Here is a 16,885-nt window from a genome sequence, read left to right as displayed (position 1 = left end):
AAACTAGACGGGGGTGCGGTTGTTTTATATTTTGTCAGGGGGTATATTTTCAGGGCTTAGAGTTTATTTTCAATTTTTACTTTATTTTAATTTTTTTTTTTTTTTTAATATTTTGTATAGTGTACTTTCATTTCCTTAAGTTGTTTCTGCACGCAAAAACAGATATGGGCCGAAAACTTGAATTTGGGGAATGATCGAAACATATATTTGATAAATAGAATTTACGTAGATAATGCGTATGGCCATTTTATTACATTTTGACCAGCTTACGTGTTTGAAAATCAAATATTATCATTCTCTTAAAGACTAAAAATGGTTTAACGCCTATGGTTTGCTATACTTTTGCAAACTTTTACTCGGTAATTTTTTACCATGGCCTGGTCCGAGCAATCACTGTTAAAACAGGCTTTAAATCTGTAGTTTCAAACAATATGAAAAACACTATTATGTTCTCAATACGCAAACTATTAAATCGAAAGTTTTGCTAGATGTTTAGGCCTGATGTTGGTATGCTGGTTGGAGCAAGATGCACGACAGGTGCTAACAGAGAAGCGTAGACTGCCTCAAGATTTCGCATTTAAACTTGCGGCGGTAAATACATCCTATTGACACTTAATTATTAGGCGAAGCTTATCGCGAAGTAATTGGTCGCCCGAAAAAAAGCTAACGCCGCATTGAAAGCAAGCATTATAAATGAGTCGCCGATATTCTGCTTTGAACATCTCTACTCGCAATGCTTCCCTCCGTTAATTGTACGGTGGGTGAAACTTTATTCACGGCCTTACCTCTTTGTGTATTACCGCGACAATACGATGAAATACGATTTGGAGAATATTGGAAAAATCATATTTGGAGAATATTTGCTATTTGCACCTGTTCTGTATGTTACTCCAATCCAACATATCAACACACAATTATAAGTTGTGTATAAGAATATAATAACTTATGGCTTTGAAGCGAAAGGGGTTCAAATATGGCGTAAATTTTGGGAAATGATCAAAACATATATTTGATCAATAAAGATTTACGTAGATAATGCTTACGGCCATGTTATTACATTTTAGTCAGCTAGCATGTTTAAAAAGCAAATATTTTCATTCTTTCTAAATGATTTAACGTCTATGGTTTGCAATACTTTTGTAAACTTTTACTCGGTAAATTTTTACCATGGCTTGGTCCGAGCAATCACTGTTAAAACAGGCTTTAAATCTGTAGTTTCAAACAATATGAAAAACACGATTATGTGCTTTATACGCAAACTATTAAATCGAAAGTTCTGCTAGTTGTGTAGGTCTGATGTTGGTATGTTGGTTGGAGCAACTTTCACAACAGGTGCTAACAGAGAGGCGTACACTGTCTCAAGATTTCGCATTTAAATTTGCTGCGGTAAATACACCCTATTGACACTTGATTATTAGGCGAAGCTTACCGCGAAGTAATTGGTCGCCCGAAAACCGATATTCTGCTGTGAACATCTCTACTCGCAATGCTTCCCTCCGTTAATTGTACGGTGGGTGAAACTTTATTCACGGCCTTACCTCTTTGTGTATTACCGCGACAATACGATGAAATACGATTTGGAGAATATTTGAAAAAATCGTATTTGGAGAATATTTGCCATTTGCACCTGTTCTGTATGTTACTCCAATCCAACATATCTACATACAATTATAAGTTGTGTATAATAATATAATAACTTATGGCTTTGAAGCGAAAGGGATTCAAATATGGCGTAGATTTTGGGAAATGATCGAAACATATATTTGAGCAATAAAAATTTACGTAGATAATGCTAACGGCCATGTTATTACATTTTGGTCAGCTAGCTTGTTTAAAAATCAAATATTTTCATTATCTCTAAATGATTTGACGTCTATGGTTTGCTATACTTTTTCCAACTTTTACTGGGTAAATTTTTACCATGCCTTGGTCTGAGCAATCACTGTTGAAACAGAGTTTAAATCTGCAGTTTTGAGCAACATGCAAACACGTTTATGTGCCTAATAAGCCACGTTTTATATTGAAAGTTTTGCCAATTTAAATCCAATAAACGCAATATTTATTTATTTATGACGCCATGTTATGACGTAGCTTTGTAACGTCGTCGTTAAGAATGCGTTTGTTGTTGCGGCCCGTGTATAATTATATTTGTTTAGGCCTGGTGTTGATATGTTTGAATGGTGCAACAATTACCACAGGTGCTAACAGAGATGTGTCCACTGCCTCAAGGATTCGCATTTAAATTTGCGGTGGTAAAATATTTAGTGTTGTAAGAGCAATAGGTTTATTTACTTAGAGAGGCCTCTTTATGAAAGGCAAGTCGTATTCGCCTAGCTTTACTAAGCAAGCCACTTCGAACAAAAACGTTGCACGCGCAGGACAAAGAGGCGCAGCAGGGATGCCAGCAGCCGCCTCGTCGCGAAGCGAGCTGAATAAAGCAAGTGATATGAAAGCATTCTGTATTTAAGTTTTTCTTCCGCTAGAAAGTATAGTAGATAGCTGTTATGAACTAAAACGATGACGTAACACTTTTGTTTTTGTCCCCCAATTGGAGGTGCCTAGGGGTGCAGCCTCATAAACCTCTACATAGCACTTTCATACCACTCTACGCCATGTCTGGAAAGTTCTACGATGTTCACTTTTTCTATAATGCTCTGGACAAACATCGGTCTGAAACATGTCATAGCAAACCATAGCAAACCATAGCAAACCATAGCAAACCATATGATATCAAAAAAAAATAACGGCAAAAACAAGATATGTCCCGAAAATAAATTTTCGGCCCATATAATAACGGCAAAAACAAGATATGTCCGGAAAATAAATTTTCGGCTCATATAATAACGGCAAAGACAAGATATGTCCCGAAAATAAATTTTCGGCTCATTTAATAACGGCAAAAACAAGATATGTCCCGAAAATAAATTTTCGGCCCATATAATAACGGCAAAAACAAGATATGTCCCGAAAATAAATTGTCGGCCCATATAATAACGGCAAAAACAAGATATGTCCCGAAAATAAATTTTCGGCCCATATAAATAGCGGCAAAAACAAGATATGTCCCGAAAATAAATTTTCGGCCCATATAAATAGCGGCAAAACTGATATCAATAAATATTGTACGTGTTATTTTGCTATTACCGTTACTATTATTATGCTATTTATTACCGTTTTGTTATATTACAATTCTGTTATCATTGCTGAACTTGCATAATTTACCGTTTTTGCATTGAGATAGTTTTGAGGCTCTCTAGTACTTGTATTTTCTGCAAATGGCTCTTCCATTGAATACAGTTGCCCACGCCTGCCATTGAGGTACTATTTCAAAACGACTTTTTTTTGCCATTAAAGCTCAACCAAAATACGCATCAACTAATTGACAGAGCCTGTTAGGTGGCGTTGTAGTATGTGGCCCACCTTATAGATCGTCTTATAACTAAAAAGGTTAAACATGTAGACTACTAACTTATTACTACCTCATATATACATAGGCGTAGTGTTTTTAGTCAATCTTGAGTATAAATGTGAGCTACACGAGTAAAATGAAAATGATTATTGGCAGAGACTTAAGCAAAAGGCTATGTCATGTTGTATGATGCTACCGCCTATTTAATATTTGGCAAATTGTTGAGGAAATAGTTCTAAATGGGACTAGTTGGTTTTATTTTAGTTTTAGGCTCCCAGCAGAGTGGCGCAGCGGAAGCGTGCTGGGCCCATAACCCAGAGGTCGATGGATCGAAACCATCCTCTGCTACATACGCTGTAATCGTATAGTGGTTAGTACTTCACGTTGTGGCCGTGACAACCCAGGTTCGAATCCTGGTTACAGCATGTTTTTGACTAAATATTTTTAAATTTCACAGGGCACATGCTGTCATCTATACAAAACAACTCGATGAAGCCATGTACATGTAAAGTGGATTACAAAAAAGCAATACATTCTTTTTTACTTTTAGGCAATAAAACCTATAGCAAGTTTCTTAATTCCTAATTAGAGCACTAAACTAAATATTTCATTAATAAATACACACTGTGCTCTAATTCTGGGCATATCGGGTTTTTAAACTGATGCTTACAATATGACGTCACATACGAAATTATATGACGTCATGTTGATAAAAACGAGGTCTCTGCATTTGACAAGGATCCAAGATACAATAAAGACAAAAATTGGCCCAAAATGATTCATGATTGCAGTCAGTCATAGAAAATCAACAAAACAGAAAACGACACTGCCACAACTAGGAACTTCAAAGAAAAAAAAATCACTTGCTTACCATGGGGTTGCCTGGCAGCACGGCGCGTTGCTGTGAACCCTTGGCAGCGTAGTAAGCGGCGCTGAGTGCTGTAGCCACTCTCTGCTGAGCCTGCGTTACCTCCAGAGGCTGCGAGAGAACTCCAACGTCGAGAGAGAAGCTGCGCTGCGGATTGGATGGCACCGGAGCCCCTGCTGACACGGATGGGGACGAAGAAGCGCGGTCGAGCTCAGTGGGAGGCTGGCCTTCTTCCGAGTACTGAAAAATAGATGATGATTACTAACTATATTTCAAAAACGTAAAAAAATTTATAATAATTTAGAAAAGTTTTAGAATTATCCAAATCCTAATTGTAATGTGTTGGGTAGTTCTGCAAATAACTATAATCATAACGGGACAGCATAAAATCCAAGATATTCTAATAGTTTTCTAAAAAGCCAAGAAAGGCGGTATAGCATTTAATAAAGTTACCACCTAGTTTATAAAGCAATGGCGGCGTACAAGAAAGTTAACTTTACGCTTTAAAACCGGCATTTAGAGACAGGCATATGTTGAGTTGCCCTGTAGTTATAGTTACACAACTAGATGGGAGTTCACAGCTTCAGAGAGCTAAAACAATGACGTCACAATATCTTCGGTTTTTTGTCCCCCAATCGAAAGCCCCTGGGTGGGCTGACTGATAAACCTCTTATGCACACCAACATACCACTCTACGTCTTGTCTGAATTTTGAGAATACTACGATGTATACTTTTTCTACAGAGCTTCGGACAAAAACCGGTCTGAAACATTTAACGGCAAAAACAAGATATGTTCCGAAAAACATTTTTCGGCCCATATAATTACACTGTCGTGGCCCAGACCTACCTTAACCTCCAGTGTAACTAGATCGACGATGGCGCTTTCGATGTGAGCTTGCCTCAGCGCGCCAAGGTCACTGCCCATTGATTCGGTCAGCTTGACCGCTTCCCTCAAACTGGACAGAGCCGCCTTGGATGACTGGTTGACGCCGCTTGTGTTCGCGCCTCGCACCAGCATCCGTTGTACCTAAAAAAGTTTGGGTTGGAAATCGCTTTATGTGAAAAAAACAATTTTATAATGAAACCCTAAGGAAAGCATTTCAATTTAACCCAACTCATTTTTCAATTTAACCCAACTCCCCCGGAAGACTTAAGTCAAGCCAAGTTATTTAAAAACGGTGACTAAGTTTTGCTGTATTTCCGTTTGAAACACACTTTCGGTGAAATTAATTTTGTGAAAATTAACGTTTTATGTTTTATTTTACTAGTGCGGTGTTTTACGAAAAAATATACGTATGTTAAATTCAAAATTTAACTGCACGTCTGTTTAAGATAAAAAAAATATCTTACGAACAAAATTCCACCTTCTTATGTATGGACTTTGATGTTCATTTTACGTCTAACTCAACGTTTGTTAAACACTAACGCAGGGGCGTGTAACCTGCGGCGCGCGGGCCAAATGCGGCCCGCGGAACCAAAATGCGGCCCGCGGAACCAAAATGTGGCCTGCGGCGTGCTTTGGTTTTTGGTCCGCAACACAAAAAAATTAGTTAACTATTAAAATATTGAAACTTCCTGACTGTTCCTAGGTTTAGGTCGCCTTATAGCATGTAAATGTTTAGTTTATTAGAATCCCACAACCACGGAACAATCGCTGCAGTAGCTGCTAACAGTTAGTTACTAGTTTGTTCATAATTTTGAGTCAAAAATTCGATGGTTGACAGAAGCAAAAAGAGAAAGTAATTCCAAAGTAATATGACCTGTTAACAAAATAAAACTACAAAACTGTTTGTTTTTGATTTTGTTGCGGAAAGTGTACAAGTTGTGTGAAAGCTGACAGTGTGTGTTGCACTGAACGGTGAGCGCTGCAATTTTTTCGTTATTGAAATGAGTTTGAATATCTATTTTACTTGTGGTCTGTGTAGCAAAGGCATAATAAAAAATGGCCGCTTGATCTTTTTCGCTCATTTGAAATTTAATTGCTTTTAATTCAATTTCATTGTTCATGTGAGTTGTGAAAAAAAAACAAGAAACAAATTTCTCTCTGCGAAGCTGAAAAGTAGTTTTTTTACCGCAAAAATCTCGATCTAAATAGTTTTTCATCAAAGATGGCATTGTTCAGTTCAAAGTAGGTGTGTGAACATTTTTTTTTCGAACTGGGGTTTATAAAATCCTCTCATAGCCTAGAACTAACAAATGGTTGGGGGAGCAAGACAGCTTCAAAGCTCACATTAATGTGATTTTAAAAACTTTCCGTTGATTCGCTATAAACTATAAACACAAAACTGTTTTCGTTTCGTGGTTAGTCACAAACATGTAGTCGACGAGAAATGCAAACGGCCCGTTGTCTAATATGAATACAAATATTTGGCCCGACAGTATGAAAGTTCTGGTTCGGTTAGAAATGCGCAAACGGGCATATTTACAGATTGTTCTCACTTTGGGAACTCTTTTCCAGTTTTTTCAGGCTTCTTTATAGAAATGAAATCATTTAGCTGCAAATAAAGAATGCACAACAAACATGGTTCTGAAACGCGCTTGTATTTCCGCATTGCCGTCACGCATGACGTAGCGGTACGATTAGAAAAAGGCATTTGTCGTTGGTGAGAAACCATGCTCGAAGTACAGCGAAAACGTACACTGCACACTGCACAGGTCACAGGACAGCTGAAGTATAAACCGTTGTCATGCGATGCAACCCTAAGCTATGGTGTAGGTTAAAAGTTGGTGTATGTATGTAGTACGAACGATTGGAATCTATAGAGTATGTCGATATTCATAAACGCGCATTCCCTACTATGAAAGGCAGGAAGTGCGACCGACTTTTAATTAGGGTTGGAGTGGCATCGCGCAGTAAACACTTCAACAGCAAAACTCAACAGTCTTAACAGTTAAGCCGAAGAAGTCAAGATTAGTGACGTTAGTTTCTGGTCATGTTTAAATTAGTCTATAAAATTTACGAAAATTGAAAGGTTTGCAGTGTCGCGACTATAAGCTGGCCGCATAGTTTGTTTTTCAAATATCTTAACATAGAACTAGGTGATAGTTATTGTATCAGCTGTAATTTGGTCAACTTCTATGGCATACACTTATACATTACTTTTCTTAAAAGTATTATTATAAGTGTGGATACAATTTACGGGTTGGTATTAAAAATATATAGAACATTCTAAAACCATGTGTTCACTGAGCAAATCTAATCGGATAGAATTATTAATCCAATAGCATGATAGAATTAAGGTTTGAAAAATTAACTGTAAATTTGTATATTTTTAGAATACAAAATGATGTCGAAATATCAAGTGAATTTGATAAAAACAGAATTTGAACAACATAATGATAGAGCTATTACTGGTGATTCTGTCGCCACGGTAACGGATTGGTCACCACTTAAAACCGAAAGCACAGAATACGATTGTGACAGAAAGTGGGAGTCAGATAAAACCGAAATTCAGAGTACGAATGAAAACGACCTTATAAGAAATGAAATCAATTTCGATCAGGAAAACAGCGAAGAGTTTCGATGCCACGTTTGTGAAAAGTGTTTCAACAATCGCCGCCAGCTCAATGGACATTTGTCCAAAACCCATTTCAAAAAGCACCCATGCAAGATTTGTGGAAAACGTTTTGCTGCAACTTACGCTCTTAAAACTCACGCCAGGATTCACACTGGAGAAAGGCCGTTCAGCTGCAAATATTGTGAAAAGTCTTTTATCGACTTAACTACTGTTAGAAATCATGAAAGAACCCACACTGGAGAAAGACCCTACAAATGCAGGATTTGTGGAAAATGCTTTATCCAGACAGGACATCTTAGAAACCACGAAAAAACTCACCTCGGAGAAAAACCCTACCTATGTTTGATTTGTGGAAAACGTTTTGCAACAACTACCGGAATTAAAGCACACGGAATAATACACACTGGTGAAAAACCATACAAATGCCAGTATTGTGCAACCTGTTTTTTCAGCTTAAGTGATGTAAGAAATCACGAAAGAACTCACACAGGAGAAAAACCCTACAAATGCAAAGATTGTGGAAAATGCTTTATCCGGACAGGACAACTTACAATTCACAAGAGAATTCACCTTGGAGAAAAACCCTACAAATGCCAGTATTGTGGAAAGTGTTTTACCGGCTTAACTGCTGTTAGAAATCATGAAAGAATCCACACTGGAGAAAGACCCTACAAATGCAGGATTTGTGGAAAATGCTTTATCCAGACAGGACATCTTACAAATCACGAAAAAATTCACCTCGCAGAAAAACCCTACAAATGCAAATATTGTGAAAAATGCTTTATTCAGGCAGGACAGTGTACAAATCACGAAAGAACCCACCTTGGAGAAAAACTGTACAAATGCAAGTATTGTGAAAAACGTTTTACCTGGTTAAAAGGTCTCAAAGTTCATGAAAGAATACACACTGGAGAAAGGCCCTACAACTGCAAATATTGTGGAAAATGTGTTGCCCATACCGGAAAGCTCAGAAGTCATGAAAGAACCCACACTGGAGAAAAAATGATTGTTAGTAATAATAAAAAAACGCGAAAAAATTCCTACTTGGCAAAAATTTTAAGTCTCAAATTGGTTGAAAATATTTTACCCGACTAGAATCTTTTATAAACCGTTGAAAAAAACACTGAAAAAAACTTTCCAAATGCAAAAAATGCTTCGCGAAATAAATGCCATGAATAAAATCAACCCTGCCAATATTTAAAAAAGCAAGAATTCTGTAACAATTCCAAACCGGATGTCACGAATGTAATTGGTCGCAGCCCTTTTGTGCCGAACTATTAAATGGTGCGTTTGGTCGCGGGAAACGCCATTTCAGATCGGCCGCCCGTCGACTTTCATTTCCCTAGAGATATAACTTTGTTTACACTCCCGCATTCATGGCGCTGCGTGGTTTCTTTGTGCGTGATTTTAGCTGTTTTATAATGCGAAGTATAACGTTTGGGATTCGTCGAATGAAGATTAAGCGAATCGGACCCAATTTTAAGCACAGCATGCAACCGTATTAGATACAATCTGTAGCCTAATGCTAGGTATTTGATATTTATCTGTTCTTACGATAAACTGACTTATATTTCAATAGACATCTCATTGAGAAAGTAAAGTTAAATTTTAGCAGCTACTTTGGAAATTGTGTCCCGAACTAGTGTGCGGCACCGGATAAAACATTATAAAATAATAAGAATAAGGCTTACACTGGAAAATGCCCTTCAAAACAAACGTTACCAACAATGTTACTTCCAGATTTATTACAGACGTTTTATTTTTGCAAAAACGAGAACGTGTTGTTCGTTCGTTTATTTTTACAAATTTGATGTAAGCACGTTTCGTTTAAATCTGTAGGCCTTAAAGAATTGTTTTTTATTTCGTTACCAATTGTGTACAGTTTATGTGTGTCGTAAAGTTTTGACATTACAGTAATCCGCTGAGATACAATTAACCTATTTATCTTTCCTGCAAGGTGCCAACAAGAGACGAAAAATGTAAAGCCAAACCACTGTAGTAAAATAATATGTAACGTGAGAAGTTTAAATAACCCTATGCTACTCTTTTTTACTTACATGTCCACAGTGCTTTTAACTAATTTTCAGCTTTGAAAACAATTACGCTTACGGAAGTGTAGAATCGCTTTTTAACTAGTCAAAATTGAAAAACAAAACCCTTGAACATGACAAAATCAACCATAACCATATTAAAGTCTGCTAGCAAAGCGATATGCTGCATTCCAATTATGCAAAAACGCTAGATTCGTTTATAACCAAGGCTTAATTTTGTGATTGATATAGAGAAAGGGTTGGCAATCATGTTTAACCGGGAACCGCTGAGAAACAGAAATGTCTTGTACCCGGTTTGAAAAGGTGATCCAATATATGCATAAAATAAAGTGTGGTCTTTTTTAAAGAAAGCTGTAAAATGAATTGTTTTGTCAAACTGATAAGAGTAGAAAAAACAAAATTTGCCTTACTGGAGTGTTAGGGATGTGTTAAACTAGTGAAATAACTTATTTTGTTTCTCTCATATATTTGGAATAAATGATTTATTATATAGCGGGCAAAGTATGATGTAAAAAGTTCGTCGAAGTGACAATTACGCACGTGAATGATACAATGTTTAAGCATGTGCCTTGGAACTCTAACGTCTACTTGTATTTTCATTATAAACGTAAAATTTCGTTTAAATATAGTATAAACATCTCCCTCAAACATACGACTGCAAAGTTTTTTTTGTAAAGTCTGCACTGATAGTTTCCAATAACTTTCGGAAAAACAGTTACGATCTTGTAAAATTTAAAAAGTAAGTCAAACCTAAAAAACTTCATACCAACACTGAGCAAAAAACGAACTCACCTTTCCAAGTTGTACGAGTATTTCTGTGAGTAGCTGCGACTCGCCAGTGATGTTGGGTATGCAGAGAGATCGCGCCTGACCGAGTAGCTCAGCCGCCACCCGATGGTCGTCACCGACCGAGTCAGCCGGAACGGTCTGGACCAATCAGAAGTGGTGATTAGTTTAGAGTTATTTATGTTTGTCAGGTCTACTCCATTCGGTCGAATACTTTTTCTAAAGGTCTTTGCTTGCTACGAGGGCACATGTGTATAGCCCTAATTATATTAGCCGAAAATTTATTATCGGAACATATCTTGTTTTTGCTCGAATTATATGGGCCGAAAATTTATTTTTTTTTTTCTAAAAATATTGGCTTTTTAAACATGCTAGCTGACCAAAATGTAATAACATGGCCTAAGCATTATCTACGTAATTTTTTATTGATCAAATATATGTTTCGATCAATTCCCAAAATCTACGCCATATTTGAACCCCTTTCGCTTCAAAGCCATAAGTTATTATATTATTATACACAACTTATAATTGTGTGTTGATATGTTGGATTGGAGTAACAAACAGAACAGGTGCAAATAGCAAATATTCTCCAAATATGATTTTGTCCAATATTCTCCAAATCGTATTTCATCGTATTGTCGCGGTAATACACAACGAGGTAAGGCCGTGAATAAAATTTCACCCACCGTATAATTAACGGAAGGAAGCATTGCGAGAAGAGATGTTCAAAGCAGAATATCGGCGACTCATTTATAATGCTTGCTTTCAATGCGGCGTTTTTCGGGCGACCAATTACTTCGCGATAAGCTTCGCCTAATAATTAAGTGTCAATAGGGTGTATTTACCGCCGCTAGTTTAAATGCCCATAGGCGTTAAACCATTTTTAGTCTTTAAGAGAATGATAATATTTGATTTTCAAACACGTAAGCTGGTCAAAATGTAATAAAATGGCCATACGCATATCTACGTAAATTCTATTTATCAAATATATGTTTCGATCATTCCCCAAATTCTACGCCATATTTGAACCCCTTTCGCATCAAAGGCATATTTTAAGTGGGGAAGTTTTCGGCCCATATCTGTTTTTGCTTGCAGAAACAAGTTAAGGAAAATAAAAAACAAAATATATAATACAAAGTACACAATACAAAAAATTAAAAAAAAATTGAAAATAAACACTAAGCCCTAAAAATATCACCCCTGACAAAATATACAACAACCGCACCCCCGTTTAGTTCTTTTATGTTTTTTTTTGGTTTGTTTCAGACCGTTTTTTGTCCAGATTTTACAGGAAAACTATAATTTAGAGAGACTTCAAATGTCCATACAAGAAGAAGGCGTATATGTAGATGAGCCTTTAAGGGTTTAGAAGTCTATTTACCTAGGGGCCTTCAGCTGGGAGTAGAAATTGGAAACAAAATATGACGTCATCGTAAAATTGGTTTTAGCTCTGTACTCCTACCTAGCGGTGACAATATTTCCTAAAAAGGATCAGGTTTAAACGACACCGGTTATACCGACTGTCTCGCGTTAATACGCGACAAAGGGGCACTGTTAAAGCAGCGAACCAGATTCCGCCAAAAGGAGTACATTCTGCTTTGGAACGCCAGACACAAGTATGTTAATAAATACAGCCGAAACCTAAACACCTTATCGGCTGTTCTATGCAATATGAAAACCGTTCATTATGTTTTTATAAGCCTTTAGATTTGCGTATTTTTATTTTTATCATTAATGCATTAGGCAAACCATAAATAATCAATTCTTTGAAACGTATAAAGTCACTCTAAAAAACACGTACTCCGGTATGTTATGAATTCTACACTAAAAGCTAACATTGTATAACCTTAGCCCTAGAATGATTTAGCTCGTTTTAAGGGAATCGTTGCCCAATTCTGTAAGATTTACAAAATTTAACATTTGATCTCATGCGGCCCTTTGTAACAAACTTGCCCATTCTGGTTAGAATGTTTAATTAGGGCAATGAGTGAAAAATGATTTTTAAATGTAAAATCATTTTTTCAAATGTAATATCAGCCTAATAAGTCAATTACAGTCTTGCGATTTTAGGAAAATTAATTTTTGAAAGAAAAATACAATTTATCAGCGTCGTTCATCCATTATGTCACAGTTGGGCGCACAAACGTATGACGTGTAGATCGCAGCTGCAGTGTGGAGAAGTAGTTTCTACTGCTCTGTTGCGGAATAAAATAATCTTTGGTTGGCTCTATTATCTTGAAACTGATGCCTGGCAGCCCTAAACAGACACCGCGTAACGCAAAATGATTTATGTTTATTGTCGCGTACAAACTGCAGTGATGTGGTTCTAGTGACCTCCAATGCAGACAGGGGAACGAAAATACGTAATGAGTAGTGAAACATACTAAACGAAAGAAATTAGGCTACGCTTATTCGGAAACGGAACCTTTTACGCGCTTGCGATTACCCATCAACGTTTATTTATTGCTTCACTACCATAAAAATATATTTATTCGCAAGGATTAGGAAGAATTACAATTTTAACTGTAAAACAAAAACTGTAAAACTTTTCGCTTGCAATGGTAGAATATAATGGGCAATAATAAAACGAAATCAGTTTTTTTTGTGGTTTTGGAAAATTCGTTTCCTGTTTTAAAAGAACTAAACGAGTTTGCCGCAATCTATTAAGTGGAACATGCACTAAATGTTTTATTAATGCACAGAGCAAAATATTTTCACTTTTAGCCAAAACACACACTTCAAAGAAACATTCCAATCTCCATTACCAGGATTATAATTTAAAAAGGCTGGCATAAGTTATGTTAAAAGTCGAATATTGGTCAAGATCCATTATAAGTGTGGTACAACTTTAATATTTGGTACAGCTGTTCGGACTATAATTTCGATAGCCATAATAGGTTGAAAGGAAAATGTTGTGGAGGCTGTTTCGCGCTAATAAATGACAAAGGGGCACTTTGATTGCAGCGAAACAGATTACGTTGTATTTTGCTTTAAAATGCCAGAAGCCAGTATGCCAAACAAATACAAAAAAAAACCTAAAAGTCTCCCTGGCCATCGGATGTCATATGGATTTATGGAAACTGTTTAGTATGTTACCATCAGCATTTATATTTCGCAGTATAACCAGTTCATCGAAATGTATAACGTCATCTTGAAATTGTGCGCGCATTCTAAATTTTTATCTTAATAAACAAATACGGAATACGGTAAGAAACAGTCTAATGAATTCTAGACAAAAATCTCACAGTTTTAAGAATGAAATGTAATTTTTTTCGTCTATATTGGTAAAAGCAGTCATCTATTTATACAACGAAGATGAAATAATGATTTTATAGTTACAAGTAAACAAAACAAAATCTGTTGGGAATACTATTTACTAGGGTTGCCATATTTTTTACATAATCACTGCTAAACAACATGATGGTTTAAGGGGCGTAAAAAGGCCGGAAACGTCATAAGGTTTTTAAACTTTAAGAAACTTGCTGTTGTCACGCGAAACAGACCGCAAACAAGCAGCTTAAGTTAAGTGTTTTTGCGCAAAGCGCGAAAATGTTTTTTCTAATTGTTTTTACCATGTTCATTGTTCTTATTTGAAAACGGATTTTGTTAATTGTGCCTCAAAATTTTGAGGATCTATAATCTAGCACTCATAAAGTTAACCTTTAAAACTTGACATATTCGGCTTTCATCTTTAAAATTTATGTTTATTATGTAATTTTGGTTTATAGGTTTTAAATTATGAGCGGGTCCTATTTTTTCGCAGTAAAATAGTGTAACGTTAAGTTATTTGAAGCTTTCTACGCCTACCTAACGACAGTAATATCTAGCAATATATCTCCCTTTATTAAGTGGTCGCCAATATGCTAGTTATTTAAATCAAACCGCTAGTAAACCATAAAAATGATACTACGAGTTCCTTGTTTGTTTTTCAGGCCTAAACAACCCAACATTCGGGTGCTTTTGTGGAAAATTAATAAAAAAAGTTAATTTTTAATTTAGAAAAAAAGATGATGAAGAAGGTTGTATATTTTTGTGGTTTTTGCCCAAGGGTTGGGGTAGCATTTTTTGAAGGACGTTTAAAAAAAAAATTAATATTGTTTTGTTAATGAAATATTTACTCCCGGGTGGAGAATGTTTGTTTATCGTTTATCTTTGGTTTCGGGGGAATCAAAAATATTTTTTTAATGGATTGCAGTTTTTTTTATTTATAGAGGGGAAATAAGTTGTTTACCGTTAATCGAAAAAACCTTACGTTACGGAAAGGTATTCTCAGGCTTTTAAGCATTTAATTACTTAAAATAAGCTTTAAGTGACCTCAACCCTTTAACCAGTGGTATAGAGCTGCGATTTTCAATTTTATACATTAATCTGGAAAGATTGTTCGAAAAACAGACAAGTCTTACTTACCTACGTCAAGTTTAGAGCAATGCAAAAGTAGATTTTTACATAAGAATATGCATGTAAGCGAACTCATACTTTTTAATTTGTATGTTTTCGACTATTTTTTTTTATTCAATTGGAATTTCGGAATTTAGCAAGTTTGTCAAAAGGTACAATTTCTACAGAACTATAGACAAACCAACTTTTTTTAAAATTGATCACAAAACCTAAAACATTTCTAATGTTTCATCCACATAATTTTTTAATAAAACAGGTAGGGCTTTTATTTAACCAAATAATATAAAAGCAAAATATTAAATTAAACTAATAATCATAAGAGAAAAAAATTCAGACATTAGAGCTCTGTAACAAAGGAAACAATAATATAGAAGTCCAAAAAAAAAGTTTGATAAAAATAAATTAAATTTGGCACTTTATATCTTTTAAAATCGGAATTTCGTCTATAAAGGCCAGGTGTTAAGATTTTTAGGTTCAATTTTTGTTTCAGGCAACTTAAAATGTAAGGATCAATGCCAAAAAATGTAAACAAGACTCAAACAACCAAATCAACTAAACCACAGTAGTTCATTTCTCACCTGGAGCATGGCGTGCGCTATCCTCAACTTGATCTTAGAGAGGAGACTCGGGTAGGAGGAGAAGAGGTTCTTCGGAGGAGAGGACACGGTGGAGAGCTCTCCTCCTGCGTCGCGATGCTCGATCTTCTCTCCTTCCTGCATTGCCTTGAGTAGGAGCACGGAATGGGCGCTCTTGTATGAGAGGACGCTCTGAGGAAGAAGAGGAAGAGGACATTTGAAGGAAGGTCTTCTTTAAATTTGGTCAATGTATTTAATCCAGTATTATTTTATTTTATTGGGCGCTCTTTAATGAGAGGACGCTCTGAAAAAGAGGAAGAGTCTATAGTTGCGCAGGTCTTCAGTTATGGCAACGCAAGTAAAACAGGTGGCATTTTAAAGATACTTTTATAAGAATGCTATTAAGTCTCGTGATTTAGTTTGTCAATAACAAATAATTATTTTTATAATGACATTTCCAAAAGTTTAAAGATTTTTATTCAAGACATTTGAAAAACAATTCTATCTTTTTGTCAAATTAAGGTGCCGTTTTTGGGGCGGTGAGAAACTAAACGAAGCAAGGACTATTTAACAGAAAAATATTCGACAAAGTCCAAGTCTGGTCATTTGCCATATTACGAGGTACAACCATTTGATCATTTTATGACGTCATTATGTGCAATATCTATTATTACGTCATGAAAAAAATCAACCGATATGTGCTGAAGCGCGAAAAAACAAAAAATTCGTCAAAATTGTTGAATGACGTCAATAAAAAGCTAAATTAATTTGTTTACTTTATTAAAATCTTTAAAAACGAAAAAAGCACCTCTGCTGAAAAAACAACACTATTGATGCGCTTCAAGTCCAAGTTTAATCTTTAGCGTAATGTGAGTTACAACAAATCGAACATTGGATGGCGTCATTATGAACCCTAAAAGCGTACGATGACGTCATGTAAAATATTATAACACGTAAAAGACGAGATGTGCGGTCGTGCGAAAACACGAAACAATTCGAATAAATGATAAACACAAAACATAAAAAAATGTTAGATGACGTCATTAAAAAAACGAAAATCATAGGATCACATAAAAAACTGATGAAAAACTAAAAAACGCACCTCAGATGCGCTCGCTGACCCTGAGATGAGCGAGAGATCGGCGAATCTTGTCGTGCACTGGACGAGTCCGAGGACCGCGCGGTTGGAGAGCTCGGCTTGATCATCCAGGGAGGAGGAGGCGTCCTCCAACATGTGGAGGCTCTCCTCGATCGAGATCCCGTCCAAAGAAGAACCCTA

At 36.1% G+C, this 16,885-nt stretch overlaps 2 protein-coding genes and 1 non-coding gene across 3 annotated transcripts in view; 2 read left to right on the top strand and 1 right to left on the bottom strand.

Annotated features, from left to right (window-relative positions):
- LOC146167131 (cilia- and flagella-associated protein 54-like) overlaps nt 1-16,885 on the bottom strand; it is a 168,597-nt gene that overhangs the window by 52,101 nt on the left and 99,611 nt on the right. The window lies entirely within an intron of this gene.
- On the top strand, nt 3,763-3,834 carry Trnah-gug (transfer RNA histidin (anticodon GUG)). Its single transcript has one exon. It is a non-coding gene; the product is annotated as a tRNA-His (tRNA).
- On the top strand, nt 7,563-9,112 carry LOC146167390 (uncharacterized). Its single transcript, XM_083391185.1, has one exon. It carries the CDS (start codon nt 7,563-7,565, stop codon nt 8,889-8,891), a length of 1,329 nt encoding a protein of 442 aa, XP_083247311.1. The 3' UTR covers nt 8,892-9,112.

This window comes from Ascidiella aspersa, chromosome 1 (genome assembly GCF_963924565.1).
Source record: "Ascidiella aspersa chromosome 1, kaAscAspe10.2, whole genome shotgun sequence".
Classification (NCBI taxonomy): Eukaryota; Metazoa; Chordata; class Ascidiacea; order Phlebobranchia; family Ascidiidae; genus Ascidiella; species Ascidiella aspersa.
Note: the sequence above shows the minus strand (reverse complement) of the source record. Positions and strands in the feature narration are given on the sequence as shown.

Excerpts from the sequence above, each read along its gene's own strand:
- LOC146167390 (XM_083391185.1), top strand. The coding sequence starts at position 7,563 with ATGATGTCGAAATATCAAGTGAATTTGATAAAAACAGAATTTGAACAA.